This window comes from Rhea pennata, chromosome 11 (genome assembly GCF_028389875.1).
Source record: "Rhea pennata isolate bPtePen1 chromosome 11, bPtePen1.pri, whole genome shotgun sequence".
Taxonomy (NCBI): domain Eukaryota; kingdom Metazoa; phylum Chordata; class Aves; order Rheiformes; family Rheidae; genus Rhea; species Rhea pennata.
In genome coordinates, this window is record NC_084673.1 from 5,839,953 (window position 1) to 5,858,588 (window position 18,636).

At 41.2% G+C, this 18,636-nt stretch overlaps 1 protein-coding gene across 6 annotated transcripts in view; it reads left to right on the plus strand.

Moving 5' to 3' along the window:
* Positions 1-2,737: 2,737 nt before the first annotated feature.
* LOC134145229 (integrator complex subunit 6-like) overlaps positions 2,738-18,636 on the plus strand; it is a 43,856-nt gene continuing 27,957 nt past the window's right edge. For 3 of the 6 annotated variants that reach the window (XR_009959565.1, XR_009959566.1, XM_062584546.1), the window contains exons 1-2: positions 2,746-2,950; positions 3,033-3,110. Coding sequence is in view for 4 of the 6 variants with exons in the window: in XM_062584546.1 (XP_062440530.1) it covers positions 2,840-2,950; positions 3,033-3,110 (189 nt within the window). In the remaining 2 variants the exon portion in view is untranslated. Of the gene's footprint in view, positions 2,951-3,032; positions 3,111-18,636 lie in introns of all 6 variants that reach the window. The other 3 variants (XM_062584549.1, XM_062584550.1, XM_062584547.1) reach the window with 2 other exon arrangements.

The following is an 18,636-nucleotide window of genomic DNA, read 5'->3' on the forward strand; positions in this document are numbered from 1 at the left end:
AATTCAGACAGCTAATCAGTGTCAAAGCTGGCCTTTTTCATGGCCAGAGGAGCAGGGCTAGTGTCTCACAGACACATTACTTGTTCAGGTCAGAAAGCAGCTAAGTGAGAAAAAGTAGGAGATGACGCAATATAAAGTGTTAAAAAGTAAGAAAGACTGTTGGAGCTAAAATCCTGTTAGAGGCAACAGCTTAGATCTTAAGCTGTGTGAGGACAGAGAACAGAAAAATAACTTATCAGCTCAACACGGAAAAATAAGACTGATTCGTTTGGTCAGAAATTGACTGAAACCATTCTTCCAGAATAATGTTCCTTTTTACACTGGGATAAAATACCTACACAGGAGCTATTTCAAAATATTAATTATAGGAGAGCTTAATCTGCAGTAGCTGTTCTGATTAATTTCCCCACAGAGACAATTCCTTTAAGTATTGCAGTTGAAGAAATTTAGATGAGAGTAATTTCAACTGAAAATCAAGAGAAGTTTAAACTTCATAGATGTAGCAAATGTCTGTCACCATAGCTGCCAGGTAGTCAGTAATGCAAACACAAAGTGCATAGAGTTGCGTACAACAGGCAGCAGTAAAACACGAGTCACTTTAACTGCCTTTATGCACATTAGCAACCACAGTGTCCATTATTTTCCGGAGTAAAAAAGTCTCATTAAACTAAATAAATGTCTCGCATTGTGCCATAAAATTGCTAGACCTCAGCTCTTGCAGAGTCCAGCAGGAGCAAGCTCCAAAAGCCAAAATCCTCAAGACAAGAGAGGGAGAGTGTGTGAACCTTGCCTGCTGCTGCCCTTGGAAAGGTCAGCCTCTGAAACGGGAAACAAGAGAGGTCTGTCTTGACCTTTAAATATTATGTTTGGATGTGGAAGAAGCGGCTTTCAGGTTTTTGGCAGTCTGGAATAAAAATATTTGGTGAGAGAATGAACTTAAAATTATTGTTTAGCATTTCATTTAGTCTGCCTTGAGGACACTGTAGGACGCAGGACCTCTAGATTGCCAGTTTGAATTGGCTGAGGTCAGCTGGAATCAAAAGTTAGTCTCTGATCTCATCTGGTTGATGTGACAGAAATGCATAGGTGGCCTCAGCAAGTTGTTGGTGCAGGGACCTAGTGCTATTAGCTGTCATCTCCTACCAGAAGTTTAGCTTCCGTTCAATCCTTAACACATCTATTCCGTATCTAGGAGTCGTCTTTCCAGACTAACATACAGGAGGACAAAAATATAGGAAAACTGGCACTGTTGGTACCTGCATTTTGTCTTATCTGTAGAGATTCAAATTCTCAAGGTCTGGCTCCATTTGCGTGTATGACATTTCTGTAAAAATGTTTATTCCTTCTGGCATTTTTTCCATGATTGTTAACTTTCACAAAACCTTAATCATAGTTGCACTCACATATATGTAACCTGGGTAGTGGCATGGGGAGATTCCAGGTTTGACAGTATTTGTTTTCAGTACAAACCACTTTTTGACTATTTATTTTTCCACTTATGGTCTAGTAGCACATAATTTTCTAATATTATATGAAAACTATTTGCAGAAAATAAGATTTTAAAAATACAAACTTCTTTCTGAAGCAAAGGTAGAGACTGACCAGCATCATGTATTCAGACTCTTTTCTGTGATGAAGCAAGGGAGACGAATACATCCGCGAATTAAACGGAATTACGTCCGTGATTATTTGGATCAAGATGAGTAATAGCCTCTTTATGAATGTTCATATTTTGTCATGCAAATAGCTTTACAGTGGGGATTTTACAGTTCACCCATGCCACTGTGAAACAAGTTTTGTCCAAGCGCTTCAGGAAAACGGTGTGAAAACTGAAACTGACCCTTTTCCTATTCAGACGAGGAGCGAACGAAAAAAAAAATCCGTGGAAAGGGCTTCTGAATGTTAAAGTGTTATTAGTTACTTAGGTATTACTTTTAACTACGGCTCACACCGGCAGCGCGGCTTGGCGGCCGGGTCCGGGAGGCCCAGGGACCTGCGGGCCGGGCGGCCGCCGCCACACGGCCCTGTGGCGGCCACGAGCGCCTCGCGCCCTTCGCCGTCCCCACCGGACTCCTGTTGCTTCGGCCTGCGCGGCAGGGAGCGACCCCGCGCTACGCGTGTTTTCAGTTTTGCCGCAGTTCGTTATTTTTTTTTTTTTTTTATCACCGCTGCCCCCCCGGAGGTGTTGCGAGGTGCTCGGTGAGTGGTAAGGGCAGACACGCGGCCCGCGCAGCCGTTTGGAAGCGCCCGCGGCAGGGCGAGGGGTTTAGCGCGCCTCAGCCGACCCCCCGGACGCCGGGAGCGCCGCGATTATGTCACGGGCTGGGGAAGGGGCGGTGAGCCGAGCTGCTCCGCTCGTTGTGCCGGGCCGCTGACAGCGCCCGCCCCGCTCCCGCGGCTCCCAGGCGGGGCGCCGGGGCCGCCCCTGCGGCGAGGCGCGGGGAGCCCCGCGGGGCGCGGAGCGCGCGCGCGGAGGGGGGGGGTGGTGACAGGTGCGGCGGCGCCGCGTGCGCGCGCGCGCAGGGAGCCCGCCGCGCCGCGTCCCTTGTCACCCCCGCCACCTCCCCCCTCCCTCATGAATATGCAAATGTGGGTATAATTGGCAGCCAATGGCGTGCGCGCTGGTCACATGGTGCTGGTGGAGGCTCAGGGAAGAGAAGTTGAGTCTCGGTGAACACAGGCAGCTCAGTAACGAGCCGCAGCGGCGGGAGCCGGAGCGGAGCCGGGGCCGGAGCGGGCGGGCGGGCGCACGGGCGGGCGGCCGGCCGGGGGGGGGTGAGCCGCTCCCCCCTCCCTCCTCCCCGCGGGGTGCCCGGCGGGCCGGGGCTCTGCCTGGACCATGCCGATCCTCCTCTTCCTCATAGACACGTCCGCCTCCATGAACCAGCGGGCGTATCTGGGCACCAGCTACCTGGACATCGCCAAGGGCGCCGTGGAGATCTTCATGAAGGTGAGTGCGGGGCCGGGGGGGGCCGCCCCGCCGCCCCCGCCCGCCCGCCCGCTCACGCCGCCTCTCTCCGCTCTCTCCGCAGCTGCGGGCCCGGGACCCGGCCAGCCGCGGCGACAGGTACATGCTGGTTACCTTCGACGAGCCGCCCTGCTGCATCAAGGTAATAAACGCCCCCCCCCGCCCCGGCCCCGCCGCCCCGGCCCCCGCGCCGCCGCCCCGGCCGCCGCGGGGCCGCCCGCCCGGAGCGCGGCGCAGCCCCGGCGGCAGCAGGCTGTGAAGATGGCGGACATTTTGCTTTTGTATGGAGGAGAGAGGCTGAGGGCGCTGCTGAGATGGAGGAGGTGGGGGGAGGAGACCGACGGGAGCGTGATTCACCGCCCCGCCGCGCCGAGGGCGGGCGGGCGGGCGGCCGCGCTCCGCCCCCCGGGCCGTTGCCCGCCCGCCTCCCGCGAGGCGGTGGCCGCGCAGCGCCTCTCGCCGCCGCCGCCTCGGCCGCCGCCCCGCGGGGCTTGTGGCCCGGGCGGCCCCGCTGCCCGCCTGCGGCGCCCCGGCGGGAGGCAGCCGCCGCCTCTGCTCGGGCTCCCCGGCGCGGCCCTTCGCCACCCCCCGGCCGCCGCCGCCGTTCGTGGGGACGGAGGCGGCGGAGGGTTGTCTTCCGGCTCCGCAGTGCGAGAGCCCAAGCAAAAGATGCAGCGATATATTTTTTTTCGCCCCCTTTCTTTATTTTTTTTCCCCCCATTTTGCCCTTCCCTCTTGCTGTGTCTTGAGGCCAGCACCTCAGGGCACTGATACCTGCGGCCCAGGTCGACATCCTCGTTCACGACTGTGCTGGCTTCTTGTCCCCGTTTTCTTCCTTGTTCCTCAGGATTGAGGCAAATAGGGTCGTGACATTTATCATGCTGGCTGCAGCACGAGGTTGGGGCAGGAGATGAAGATCAGTGCTCCTTATTTTCCTTAAGCTGTAGCCTTCAAACTGCTGAGAAACTGGTGTTTAACTTCATTTCAGATGTTCTATTAAAACATGCTACAGAAATCACCCTTGCTTTGGGAGACTTAGAGCCCTCCCCAAATCATTCTCTTGATTAGCTAAATACATACATTCCCATTTCATTTGCTGACCTGCTCTGCAACCATATTGGCTGTGACCATTATATTTATCATCTGATAGTCACTGGGCCTTCGACTAATATGAGGAAGGCTCTAGAGTTGTATGTAAAAACGCTGTCCCAGAGAAGAAAAGATACCACTTTCTAGATCCCTCGCTAAAGCTTGATGAAGAGAAACTATAAAAATAATTGCACTGATGCTGTGTAATGCACATCTTTAATAATAAGGAAACTTAATTATCTAGAGCTAGGAATCTTGGTTCCTTTCATTAGCTTTCTGAATCATTTGCTTTCTGAACTGACAAAAGTGATTTTGTGAGTCAGAATTTACTGTTTGTTACTGTGCTTTCCCTTTTGTTTCTTCAGAAGAGGGTGCAGGGTCATCATATTGCTATGAATTGAAAGTATCCCTATTTTGGCTTAAAGTTATGGAGACCTAGTATCTTTAGGAGGAAAAAAATACCCCACGTGTCTGGCTTATATCGGAGAATTCTCTTAAACATAATTTTTCCCCATCACTTTTTGTGGCTGAACATAAAAATCAAGTCATTGTCGTGCCAGCGTTAGTTCTTCAGACAGGAAGCTCATAGTTTCTATTTCCTAGCTTCATGTCAAGTATTTTACAAGTGAATCTTCAAGTTTGAGAGAGAAACCTTTTTACTGCAGCAGTGGTGAGCATAATGGTGATTCAGTAAAAATAGCTCTCTTGCTTAGAGTTCTGTGTGTTAATGCTACAGTTTATTAACACATGCTGTACTAAAACTAAAGAAAATCCGTGTGCTTTAAATAACATACTAATCAGCATTTGACTGAGTTCCCAATTTTAGTAAATAGTAATTGAAATAAATGGGACTCTGTGATATCCATTGTAATTTTGAATCATATTTGTCATATTCTATCTAGTCAAGAAAAATAATGTATTGTGGTACTTAAAACATACTAGTGTCTCTTTAGAAAAAGTTATTTTTCTTCCTTTAGCATACCTCTTTTTTTCTTTTTTCTTGTAAATCACTCCTTAAACAATCTTAAAATATTTTTTTGAAACTTAGTAACTTGTGTAGGAACAGACTACAGATCCTGTAGCTATACATTTAATAATTATGGTCACAATTTCAGTTGAAGTATTGCATAACCAGTTTTTGGCACCGCAGACATTGGTATGGTTATAGTGGCGTACTGACTCTTACTTGAGCAGAAGGAGCCTTACACCAACATCGTGATTCTTCTCCCCAGTTGAAGATGTGTTCTCAAGACCTTTTACTGGTATTTGTGATACCCCTCTGTAGTGTTTCTAACCACCGTAGTTATGCCAGGAAAACTTTGTAGTGCAGGCCAGATCATATGTGTCTGACAAAACATGGAAATAAGAATTAGTTTTTATTCTAATATTGTTGTAGTTAGGTATCTTACTACCTCTTTTGATTTAGAGGTGAAAACAAAACTTGTCCAGGGAACATGTTTTGAAAGTTTGCTTTCCAAATATGTGCAGTAGTGACTGTTTGTTGGTTGGTGGCTGCTTTCTCCTTTTTATTTATTAAAATGCTTTGCACCAATACATGGGCTATCTTGCTTCAGTGTTGCTGACATGCCACTAGATTGACACAAACTTATTTGATAGCCTCTAGTTACAATTTCAATCTGGAAGATGCAAGTAAAGTATCTCAATTATGGTATAAGGATCAAGTTACGCATTCTTACTTATGTTTCACAGTGTGAATCATAATATTTCACTGGTAACTTTAAGAAATATCTTTGAGATTATTTCCATCAGTTTCTGCAGTGTTGAGACCACCCAGGAGGTAGAGATATTACGGGAACTTCAACTTAGTGCAAGGTTAACTGAGACTTTTTTTCTTTAGTTTTGTAGTTCATTTCCCTGTAGCCTTACAATACTATAAATCAACAGTGCTGTTCTACGAATGCCTCAGGAACCATGTTTCATTTCTGTTACATAATACATGGATGGTGAATTGTGATTAAAAATTGATGCAGCCATTTACAAGTATTAATTAGACTTCCAAAATATTCTCTCCAATAAAACACAAATAGCTAATATTTAAAAAAGATGAGACGTACAAACATTTGTCCTATATGTCAGTGGAAATATACCTGTAAGTTATTTTGAACACTGGATCAGACTCCATTTTATGGAGTAGAAGGGAAAGATAAGTTAATTCATGAAGTAAGAATGTTCAACTGGACTCATACTATAAACAAGATGCTTTTCTTGCACTTTCCAGATCAAAATTTAACAGGGTGCTGTCAAATGAGTTTGCCTCGGTTTAGTGGCACATCAGCAACAATGAAGCAAGCCAATCCATTCTGATTTTTGGTACTTAGTGCACTCACTAAACTACTGTTTACTACAGTAAAACTCCTTTTTGTCCACAAATGTGTGGTGAGTGTCTGTTGCAATTAGAACACTAGTGCTTAATTTTAGGTGTTGAAGGAATTTGATCTCTCACATGCTTCTAGCTCTCTAGGTGAGTAAAATCAGTTTAAGCCTTACTGGATAGGCCAAAGGTCTGTCTGGCCCAGCAGTCTGCATTTTTGGCCTTTTAGCTAAGATAAAGTGCATTATCAGTCCCTTTGAATTAAATATCTACTATGTCCTTGTTTTGAAGTCTTTGTATTAATGGATTTTTAGGAGTAGGAGTCTGTTCCATCTCCTCTATCCTTTGACCTGTTATTTTAATGCCTTCAAAATATTGTGCCAGCCCCACCCTTCTCATATTTTCCGTAAGAAGCGGCTAATACTGAATGTGTAGGGAAGAGAATTAAAAACAGGCCAAGCGTATTACTGATAATTCTGAAAAATAGTTTTCTGAGCTCCCACAGTTTGTAGCTCAGGGACCATGCTGAGGGTTATGTCTGTAATGATCTTCTGTAGCTTTTTTTCTTACATGTGTTTGCCCAATTGCTTTTTTGAAATCGTACAAAGTTTTGGCATCCTCAGCTGCTCTATTTTACTCTCAAATGTATATTTTCCTTTATACTTAAGCACAAGCCATGGTTTAAACAGATAGGATCTTAATCTACTTCATCTTGTTTTCCTGTACTAGTGGTACTGAAGTAGGGGCACTGGAATAGAAGTATGGGGAAAGGGATGACACTTACTTTCTTCCTAGCAATTTTTGCTGATTTCTAGTGATGCAGAAAAGAGGGAAGGAGGGAAGTTTTAGCAAGAGTTGTCTATAAACAGAGCTTATATGGGATGCTGATATCAAAATCTCTGCCTAAAAAGCTCTTTGAAAAGCAGAGCAAGGTTTAGCTCTTTGTTCTTCCATTCGTGTTTTTGTCACACCTGCAGTTTGCAGGTATGGAACAGCCTCAGACTGCTTGTGGATTTTTGCTACAGATGGCTACTTCAGTCCCAGAATAAGGCAGTGGTGATCTTATGTGAAGTTACTGAATAACTGAACTGCCCTGTTCCCTTGTGACTGATTGTGGCAATGACACAGCTTTTCTTCAGTGCATGAGGGATATTGTTCATGACAGGGTCATAAAAATGTCTTTTTTTTTTTTTTGTCCCTTAGGGTGGGGGGAAATTTCTGTGGGACTCTTGTAGTATGAACTTCAAAAATGACTTGGTCACAAGTCAGTATTGGAAAACCTTAAACTACATATATACACACACACACTACTGCATTTGAAACTGTGCATCTTCAGTATTTTTATTGTATATTATGCTGAATAAAGGAGCCAGTTGTAGCTGCATTGGAAGTGGGTTTCCTGAATTTGAATGCAGAAGGATGCATGTAGCTGTATGAGACTTGCTCAAAATTCTTTATATATGGCTGCTCATTGAAACACTTACTGTTTGAGAAATGTCTGCAGCTAGTAGTTTTAGAGCAATCTTTGCTGTAATTTGGATGAAATGGTAGGATACTTTTTGGAGTAAGAAAAATTACTGCAAGCCTTGTTGTAGTGGGGTGTATGTGTGTGTGTGTGTGTGTATATATATATATATATATATATATATATATATTTTAATAGATATTGGTAAGTGATGGGGAGAACAAATACTTAGAAATTCTTGGGTTACCACTGCTTGTGGCTAGAGATGCTGAGATGATGCTTTTGGAATCAAGGTCTATACCCTGTGGGAAGACAGAAATACAGTGGTAGCCTTAACCTGAAAGTATGTGCCATGCAGATAGGGGAAAAAAGTGAAAGAGGACTGGATGAGATACCAACTGAAACTGGTAGAATGCCTTCAACTTCTGTTTCTTTTCCCTGCTAGTCTGACCATATATTGCTTCAGTGCTAAAGGGCTCGTAGACTCTCCGAGTCGGTGACTGGGCAGCCTCCTCCATTTCCTTGAATTTTTTGTAAGAGGAGTTGATCTTGATTACTTTAGATCTCAGTGTCAAGTTAGGGTGCATTAGAGGCTAGAATAGGAATCTGTAGAAGGCTGTTCTAAGGTCCGTCAATGAGTAATTACCACATATAAATAACTGGCTATTTTACCATACTGAAGTAAGGCTTCAGAACTGAGAGTTCATAAGGTCAGACTCAGGGAAAGTATTTATTTATTTTTTTTTAATTAATCAGCACAAAAGCTTTTTGCCTGCAGTTTTTTTGGTTTTGTCTGGGTTTGGTTTGAGTTGAAGATGTGCTGGTGTGGAATGTAACCAGTTACAAACCCTGTGAAGGGGATGAGTGAATAGTCTGTGCTGCAAAACAGAGATTTGGGATCTACTTACATGTTTCTAGAATAAATTAAATCAAGAGTTCTTGACCCTGAGCTGCAGGGGGACTCAGAAACCCCACTGTGAAACCTGTTAGGTTTGAGGCAGAGATCTTCAGGAAATCTGGTTAAAATTATAATGATAGGAAATGCGTTTCTGTGTTTTAAAAATCTTGTCAAGGAAGAAAACCGTAAGGATATCTAGTAAGGTAGTCAATAGTAAATCCACAGAATATTCTTAAATTGATAAATTTTTAAAGGAACCTTGGGACACTAAAAATCATCAGTTTTGTATAAAAGGTCCGTCCTCTGGCAAATACAGATACTTACTGGTCTTAACTGGGCTGTAGAAAAGGAAGAATGAACAGCTGGAAACATGGTTGGAGGTTTACAAGTTGATAGTGATGATGCAGGCAGGCAGAATTGTTTGTTGCAAGGCAGATTAGCAGCTGCAAGAACAGGAGGGAAGGTGATAGTGGAGGCAAAAGGGAAAGAAGGCTGAGGTAAATGGGAGAGGCCTATCTTTCTTTCAGTGTATGCTGTAAATAATGTACAAACTTAGTGAACTTACTAGCCAAGGACTGTTTGAAGGAGGAAGAAAATAATCCACGTGGAATACAATACTGAACTCGTTGAAATGTATGAAATGTAGATAGTATATACAATATTCTTGATAACTAATTTAAGAGACTGCACTCTCCACAAATACAGAATGATGGGCATCCATATTCTCCCTATATTAAAGATGCCTCCATACATGTTCCGAATGTTTCAAGTCATTCATAGCAATATTTGATCTGCTTTTTTTGTGTCTAAGCACTACCGTTTCCCTTTACCTCTAAAGTACTAAGCAGACCTCTCTTGCAGTCTTGCAATAGTGATGTGTTTTCTTTCTTTCTCCTTTTTTAATCATGGAATTTGTCTGTCTTTGCAGGGCTGACTTTCAGCATGAACAAATGGCAGCTTAATACCAAGAATTGCACTTACTCTGTTTGTTTCTCTTCTCGGATTCGTTTTGTTTAACAGAAGTTGCTCAGCTTCTTAAGGAGCATTGGGGCAAATCCCTAATATCTATTTCTTTTTGCGTACAAACCAAAATCCACTTCTGTACTGTTTGAGAATCTCCCACTGAACAGTTCTTACGCTCTCTTCTGTTTTATTTAACTGTCTTACCACTTAAATGCAGGATATGTGTACTGTGTATATGCGTGGAAAACCGCCCTTTTAATTAGCCATCTATCTTGGAATTGAGCAAGTAAGGCCAAAAGCAGTTCAAAGGTTCTTTTGGATGAAAATGATAGATGTGTATGTTAGACTACAGCATGTGTCTCAGTCTACAATTTAGTACTCCTTTAGTTAAAACTTGAGAATTAACAAATGGCATTCCTGCAGCAGACAGACAATAAAATATTCTAGTACTATTCAGCTTTCAAAAATACTAAATGGATTCCTGTCAAGAGCGTACCTTAAAAAGTGATTCCCTTGTTGAGGAACAACAGCGTATTGGGTAGATGGAAGGTCATGCCTAAACATAAGCATGCTATTCTGTCTTCCAGTATCCTATCCCAATCAAATGCTTCTTGCTGTCTGCATTTTTCAACTTTCATTTGTGACTTCTAGTCAAAACTCTTCTGCAGGACCTGATGTAGAGAGGAGGAGAAAGGACTGTGCTAAAGGATTTTGTGCTGAGTAATGTACCTTTTTTTTTTCTTTTTCCTGTCCTCTTTCTCCTCTCCTTGTAACATTCAAGGTGATTGATTCTTGTAAAGGGGAGAAGTAGTTCAGTGTTTCAATTCTGAAATTGAGGTGCCTTGTAAAATTCAAGTTGAAACCCAAAGGTGATGAGTTCTTTTTGAGGCATTGAATTTATGTGGAAAAGCAGTTCAAAAGTGAACTCTTTGATAGATGTGATGAACTCTTTTGGCTGTCGCTTTTGTCATTAGTTCTGGAAGTTTTTTTTATTCATTACTTTTAGATACTTGAACTTCTGCTTTCACCTATATTCACTGAAAGGGAGTCTGTGTTGCTAGGTTGATTCTTAATGAAAATATCTGAACCAAGTCTGTTTCTACAGGAGATTGCAAACTTAACCTTGCTTTTTCATCTTAAATGGATTGCTGCTTCATGCCATTGGTGAGATGCCAAAGACTTTGGATGGAAAGTAACATCTGTTGTTCATAGCCACAGTAGCAATTTATTTTTTTCATCTTTTTATTTGGTTCTTTATTTGATCTTGGACACGCTCAAAGATGTAAGCCCTTAAGACTACAGGATAAACTAGACAAAAGTGGATATGTTTGCTCTAAGAGGCTTAACTCATCCTCAGTGTGAAGGTTGCTTTTATTTTAAAAATAGAAGCTTAAAATGTTTAAGCAAACAGTTAAGTGGTATCTCCCTAGTTGCCTCTTTTTGCAGTGAAATACTCTGTCTGCAAGAGAGAAGATACTTTGAAATTGGTGGTTCCTGCTAGGTATAATCTTTACTGTCTGCCTCCTCCCTCTTTATGCTGTTTGTATCCTGTTTTCGTAAGTGGGTTTTTTAAGATTTTTTGGTGATAGTTGCACAATAATAATTTGTGACCTAAGCGTTGTAACCTGGCTTTGCAGTCTAGCTGAATATGTACAAAATGCTTGCCTGAAGTCTTGAGTATAGACATTTCTTTTTAACGCTTACAAAGAACCAGTACTGCGTTAAATGTTGATTCTCACATATCATAACAGTGGAAAAAGGTAATTAAGGCTGCAGGCGTTCTTCCTCTTGCTTATAATGGTCATTCTTGCATATTTTTCAAAAACGCTTGCCAAAAAGAACTGTGATTTACAGCAGTGGTACAAGAATGATTTGAGCCTATTATGAACAGACAACACAAAACCACAAAATTTTATGCTGTCTCCTACAATATTTTCATACTTTAGGCAGTTCTAATTAAATGGTGAGAAAGTTATTTCTCTGAGACTTTGAAAAGCAGCTTGTTATCTTCTGGCAGATCAGTGCTCAGGATGAGGGAGAAGTGCTAGTCTATAGGCCTCTGAGAAGGTTGTGGATGTCTCCGTGCTTAGTGATTCTAGTCTTCATTCCCCTCGTTTTGAATGACTGTATCCATGACTTTAATAATGCGGGCTACAAAAAGGTAGGGGAAAGGGCAGTTGTTGCTGTTCTTAATATTAAGTGCAGATTGTTACTTAAGTAATTCACTGTGGACTTTCAGGATTGATTTTTTTTTTTTTTTTCATTCCTTCGTATTTCAATGATGTACTACTAAATATGTAACTTTTGTGCTATTAAAAAAAAGTAGCAAAATTTTCGTCTTCTAGGGTTAAAGTTTTAATGAAATACCAAGGAAAAAATACATTCTTGTAATGGGAGTAGGTTATTGTGCAATGCAGAATTTGTGATTGCCTGTAGCCTATATATTCACTCTGCAGAGAATTTGAAAGACAATTTTTTCTTTTTTTTTTTTGGTGTTAGTATGTATCTCTGAAACTCAAACTACTTCTGAGATAGGTAACCTAGGACCTTATTTTCTTTTAAATAACATATATCTTATTTTCATGCTTTTGAATTGACAACAGCTCAGAATCAGTAGTTCGAAGGGTATTTTCTAGCTAAAGGGCAGATCTCTCCTTTTTTTAAATACGGTTACTGTGTTTCTTTGCTTGGACTCTGTGAGCTCTCCAGGAGAAGTTGCATTAGAAATGCTAAATGTTACTCTAGGATAGAAAGTCAGTGTTTCAGAACTCTCCACTTCTGCTTTTTAAAGATGATGATTGTTGTTTTGGCTGTATTTTCAGACATACTTTTAAACTCTAGAAGTCTAAAATAGTGTTTTAAAAATGCAAGTCTTCATAAGATGGCTGTTATCTGAAGACTTAATTTAACTGAAAACAAAGATTTATGGTGTAGTTAAGCTGATGTTTCTGTGCTCTGTTTATAAGTGAGAATAATGCATTAGTATTGGTGTTTGTAGTGTGTTTTAAAAACTATGAGCTCTATTCTCCCCTTCCATTCCCCCCCCCCAAATTAAATTTTGCTTTATGGGAATATCTGCATCTGTTGAGCCAGAATGCTTGGTTTCTTTAGCTTCTGCTAGACATCGTAGGCTATGATGGAGACTTGCTGGGCATCCTAGGCTGGGAACAGGGCCTGGCTTCCCGCTCTGAGGCAGGCCGCCTGGGAGCCCTGATAATGTGCAAGCGCCTCTGTCCAGGCTAGCCAGTTACCCGGTGTGACAACATGTGGAAAAACACAGAGCACCTCAAGGGAGAGCGAGACAGTGCATTGCCCCCATTTAAACAAAAGAATTGGAGTTGAGATGGTTGCTTTTGAGTAGGGTGATTTTTAGAGCAAAATTGTAAATTTACCCTGCCCTAAAATACAAAACTTTGGCCGTAACAGCGCTACCTGATTTTTTTTTCTTTCTTTCTGTATCAGACTTGAAGATGTTGACATTTTTGCTAGCCTATTTTGCTAGCCTATTTCAAATACATGAATTTAGTTGTGGTCTAAAGTCTTACCTTGTGCGTTGCAGTAGTGCCTTGGGTAGGATTTCTGGTGTAAATTGGGAAACCTTGATTAGGTGATCCTTATAAGTTGCCCCCTCAGATTGCAGTCTTTTTAGACTTTCAAGATTTTTTTTCTTTCTGATGATTAAAAATGAGCTTTCAATACATATACAATTTTAGTGTACTACAGCTAGTTCTGTGATGTATTTTGGAAGGGGAGAAGAGGAATGTAAAGGTTTTCAAAATGAATGTGGATTGGTGCTGCAGCCTTTCAGTTTTTTGCTGTAAAGCTAGAGACTCATGAATATCTCTTCTACTCTAGCCCCAGAAGTGGGACACAAGAAATCCCTCATGCTGATAGCACGTATGCTGATAGCACGTATGCTGATAGCAATACCCTCTGTAACCTCTTAGCTATTAGCTTTGTTCCTTGTGACTTTTCAAGTGCTACTGAAGGTGGAAAGGGGCCAGGCGAAGGACAGAGTTGGAGGCTGAGTGGCACTGGAAGTGTATTTGATGGTCAGGAAGAGCAACAGGCACTATGAGTTAATCAGAATTTTTAATTGAAACACATGATTCAGCTGTCCTGTGCTCTACAGTGTGGGTTTTTTTTTTTTTTTTCCTGTATTTTGCTTAGGTGTACCTATAATAGTGTTTCTAAAATGTATGCTATGCTACTCAACAGAAGCATGTAACCTCTTCTTTTGCTTGCTGTATCAGAGCTGCAAATTATGTAATTGAATCTGTAATCCATCTTCATTAAGCTGTTGTATAAAATATAGCTTGTACTAGTTTAATACTGTACTAAAATATCCTAGTTTGTCACTCGTTTCTCCAAAACACTTTTTTTAATTTGTTTTTTAACTGGAGAGTGTTCTCTTACTAAAGTAAGAATACTTTTTGAATGGGTTGATACATGACGTCTTTGGGTTTTATACTTTGCTTTTTTCCTGTGTAGTCCTTTCATCCTTCTGCAGCCAAAAAAATACAGTGAATGTAGCAGTCAGAATACGTGAAACATTGTTGGCTTTAAAAAAAAAATAAATAAATCCAGAGGTGGATTTAAGCAGAAGCAGCAGATAATGAGCAAGCAAAGTGTTTTGTTTTGTTTTGTTTTTTTTTTTTTTTTTTTTTTGACTTGGAGTTGGTTATTACCACTTGATTCCGAACACGTTTTTCATCTTTGGGTGATCATAGCATCTCCATTCCACTTTTCTAACTGGAGAAGATACTGCTGCAGTTTGAATGCCTGTAGTTAGTAGAAGGCTGCAGTACTCTTGTTGTGTAGCTTGAACTTAAGAGCCTCTCTACTAGTGTTTTTCATAGATACTATACTTAAAGATTAATGAGTCATTTTTAGATAAACATCTTGATTTCTTCTTGATGGGGAAGTTTTTGACATCTTGGTTAATGTTGAATTCTTCTGAAAAGGATGGTGGACCACATGATGTAGTTCGGATGAGCTTATTTTCGGAGGTCTGTGACTTTTGAAATACGGAGAAATATTTTTTTTTCCCACTTCTTTCTATATAACTGACCGACTGTCAGTAACAATAACTAGAATATATATATTGTACTGAAGTGTAGTTTTGATCTTGTTCATTTCACCAGCATCATGTGTTTTTAAAAAGCAAGCCGCTCCTGGCCCTTTTCTATAAATGAATTAATCTTCAATGAGTGCACTTAACATGAGAGTTCGGATTAGGAATGTGCAATTGAAATGGATCTCCTGGGTGCACCTTTGTTCATCCTGCAGACTTGGTTTGGAATGCAAGAACTGGATTGCTTTTGGATGAAATAAAATTGGAAAATGCTTTCCAACCGCTAATGAGTGATGAATCCATAGGACCATACTAGGGCTGTTCTGAAGGAAAACCCATGAAGTGCAGTGATGTGCATTGGTACACCTTAGCACCAATGATACTATGCTGCACTGCTTGCTAACTCAAACACGGACAGTGAATAATATGTTGTTTCTTGCACTGAAGTTGTCCCCTGTTGTGAAGAAAAAAAAAAAAAAAAATATGGTGAGGGAAGAAGGAGAACTGACTGTATAAGCTTGCATTACTTTTTCTGTCCAGAGCTGGAAAAAAATGGGAATAATCTTGGTGCCTTGGAATGGAGGGAGATGGTGTACAAGCGACAGCTATCTGATAAGTCTGTGGTGTCAAACAAAACATCTCAAACTGTGGGATTAAAAGAATCATCTGCTCTTCTCGAGTGTTGTCTTTCTAAAGATATATTTAAGCGGATTACGCTTCTCTGCTCTCTTGGAGAAGTTCTTTGTCTTTATATATTATTTGACTGGGACTGAATCAAGTGTTTATTAAAATTTGTTAAAACAGTCTTACCTGGATTTAAAGAAGCATTTGACCACTCACTCTGAGCGTCTCACAAAAGCAGCAGAAATAACTGACAGAAAGAAACAATGTGCTTACTCTTCACAGTACTTTAGCTTTAAGTTTCTAACCTGCCTGTCCTTATCTCTAATGCGAGGAGGAGCAAGTGCCTGTCTCAGTCTCTTCATACTCAGTATAAGTATATGAGTATTCTGTGGGCTTACTGAGGGAAGCTTTAATGGATAATAAATCCACAAATTTAAATATTCCTTAAATGAAAAATATAGGCAGTGTTCTGAAAAGATGTTTTTTCTGGAGTAGAGTCGAGTCGAATCTTTACACTGAAACTCCGCTCCTTGTTCTGCTTTGTAAAACCAAACTTCTGTGTAAAAACCTAAATACAGGCTCCACTAACCAAGGTGTATTTGTCTGTCTTACAGTTTGTTACAGAGAAGGATTGGAGGAACAGCTCTATCTTTCAAACTTATCTAAGGCAATGAGAGGCAAGAAAAGCGGGGAATAAAACTAATAAATGATCTAGTATGTGCTGGAGAGCATAACACAGAGATAGCAATTGCACACAGCTGGCTTGATCCCATCAACTCGTTCTCATCTCCCCCCAAGCTTTGCATCAGACCATTAAGATGCACCTCCACTAGCACTCACTGGTGTTCCAGATCAGGACTGTACGGCTTGGATCTAAGCTGGCTCACAGTGTACAGCACTGTCACTGATAATAGGTTGAATTCAGACCTCTGGGACAATACCATTACTTTCTGGCGGTATTCTAATCTCACATCAAGGAGATGGGTGTCCTGATGCCATCCTGTGCCAAGAAAGAAGAAGAATTGCTCTTGCAAGTTTCTTTTGATCCTGTGCACCAACATGACTGCTATATTGTATAAAAGTAGTGAGAACACACAAGTACTGACACTGGAGAAGAGGTTTTCTGCAGCCAGGGTACAGACAGAACCTGAGAGCTCTGTTGACTCAAAAATGGCATTCATAGCTGTTTGGAGGGCAGTCAGTCTCTTAAGTGTCTCTTGGAGCTGTTCCTTCCCTCATCTCCATTTGCACAGTTCAGACAAATGTTTGTGAAAATCAAGAAGTCTGGTGATTATGTTGACTCATTTTAGGATTTTTAAATGTTTTAAAAAAATTGTACAAGATATTTCATAGCATAATCAGTACTGTTCTAAAGGTGAGCTAATTCTGGCTAGTAAATCTCCCTGAGCATAAAAAAAAAAATAATAATAATATGGGCATCGACTGCTCCTTATCCACCAGCAGTGTTCTTTTCCTCATGGGGAAGGGAGGAAAAAGTTATTGAAGCTGGGGCAGGGAAGCTCTAGCTCATGTAGGAGGATATACCCTGCTGCAGAACTTTCTGAGCAACAGTGGGACTGAGTTATGGAGGTTACAGACAGGTGATGTTTTGGTGTTCAAAGAACAATCTCCAGTATTGAAGAGAATCGAAAGGAGTAATTCAGTTGCCTAGAAAGGAGATGTCTACTTGATTTTTACCCAGATGTGAACAGCTTTGAGTGGTGTTCATGCTTACAGTTAGCAGTGAACAGAGTGATAACTTGAAAGTTTATCATTTTGATGACCTGAAAGGCAAAATATTGTGTTGTCTTCACTTTCTTAACAAGGAGTGGTTTCAGAGTTCAACAGTCGGATTTTTCTTACCTTATTTTACATTATTTTTCCAAAGGGGTGTTATTGACAACCCAGTATGCCACAGACATGTTATCCCGAATTAGCCTCTGTTTTCCTAATATGGATGCATTGAATAATAGCTTGAACTACTGAGAAACTTTTATATATAAAATATATATATATAAATATAAAATATAAAAATATAAAATATGTTATAATATCTAAAATCACATTCTTACTGTTGGGGAAAAGTTTAGCAAAGCCTTAAAATCTGTATGTTTAAGAAAATATTGCATGCTTCTGTAAGACTGTTGTGATTAGCATGCCAGATTCCAAATTGTCTTCTAATTTGGAGGATTATTTTTTTGGTAGTGTTATACTTCTTTGAATCAGATCTGGAAGCAATCCAGTGAATGTTAAACTAGTGTGCTATAATCCAGTGTCTTTTGGCGTCCTCTGTAAAAGCACTAAAGAATTAAGGCTTGAAGCCTGGAAAGCTCCAGCCCGGTGATTGCAGGGAGCTGCTGAAGTCGGGAGAAGGTATTCTGGACCTGGAGTTGTTGTGCTCTGACTGCTCTGGGTCTGCCCACACAGGCTGACCAAAGCATGTTACGGAATAGTTAGCGTCAATCATGCTGCCTTAAAAACTTTCCCACCTCTCACAACTGAAATCTTTGTTTTTTTCTATATCTTGAAGCTCTTTTTAATCTACCGATTCAGAGTGAGACTGTCATTTACTGTTCAACTCTGCTTCTTTTAGTTAGTCCTGGGACTTACTGGGGTAAAACTCCTCACTAGATTCTTCCTCTTGGCTTTAGTCTGAGAGCTAGATGATCTAGGCCTCTCTACTGCTGAAAGAAGCCATTTGACTGTACCTGCATTTTGAAGCAGCTGAAATTACTCTATAGTTGCATGGTGAAATAGAGCAGGGCACAGATTCAGCTGAAAACTAGGCCGGCAGAAAATAATTTTACTTTCAGCTAGATTTAGTTTTCCTAATATTATTTGCTTGTGAAGGCAAAAGCCAGCAGCTGGAGAGTGATATGCTGCTGCTTTTTGGGATTTGCAAATCTCAGGTTTTCACACGGTGGTATCCAAAACTTGTAGTTATCAAGGCAGAAGCCTAAATGACATTGCATTTTTGCCTGTTCCTGGCATAAGTAAGAAGGGAAGTTATAGCAAAAGCTATAACTTTTGCTTATAATACTGGCTTCTTTCCAACTGTCTTCAAAAATCTTTTGGTATGCATATACTGTCTAAAATTATTTGTTCTTACAAATTATCAAAGGATAGCATAGTAACATTGCAGCAAGATAGAGGCCCCCCCCCCTTAAACTTACTGCTAATAAATTCTGGATGCAAAAGTGACTAAGTAGGAATGTAATATTGA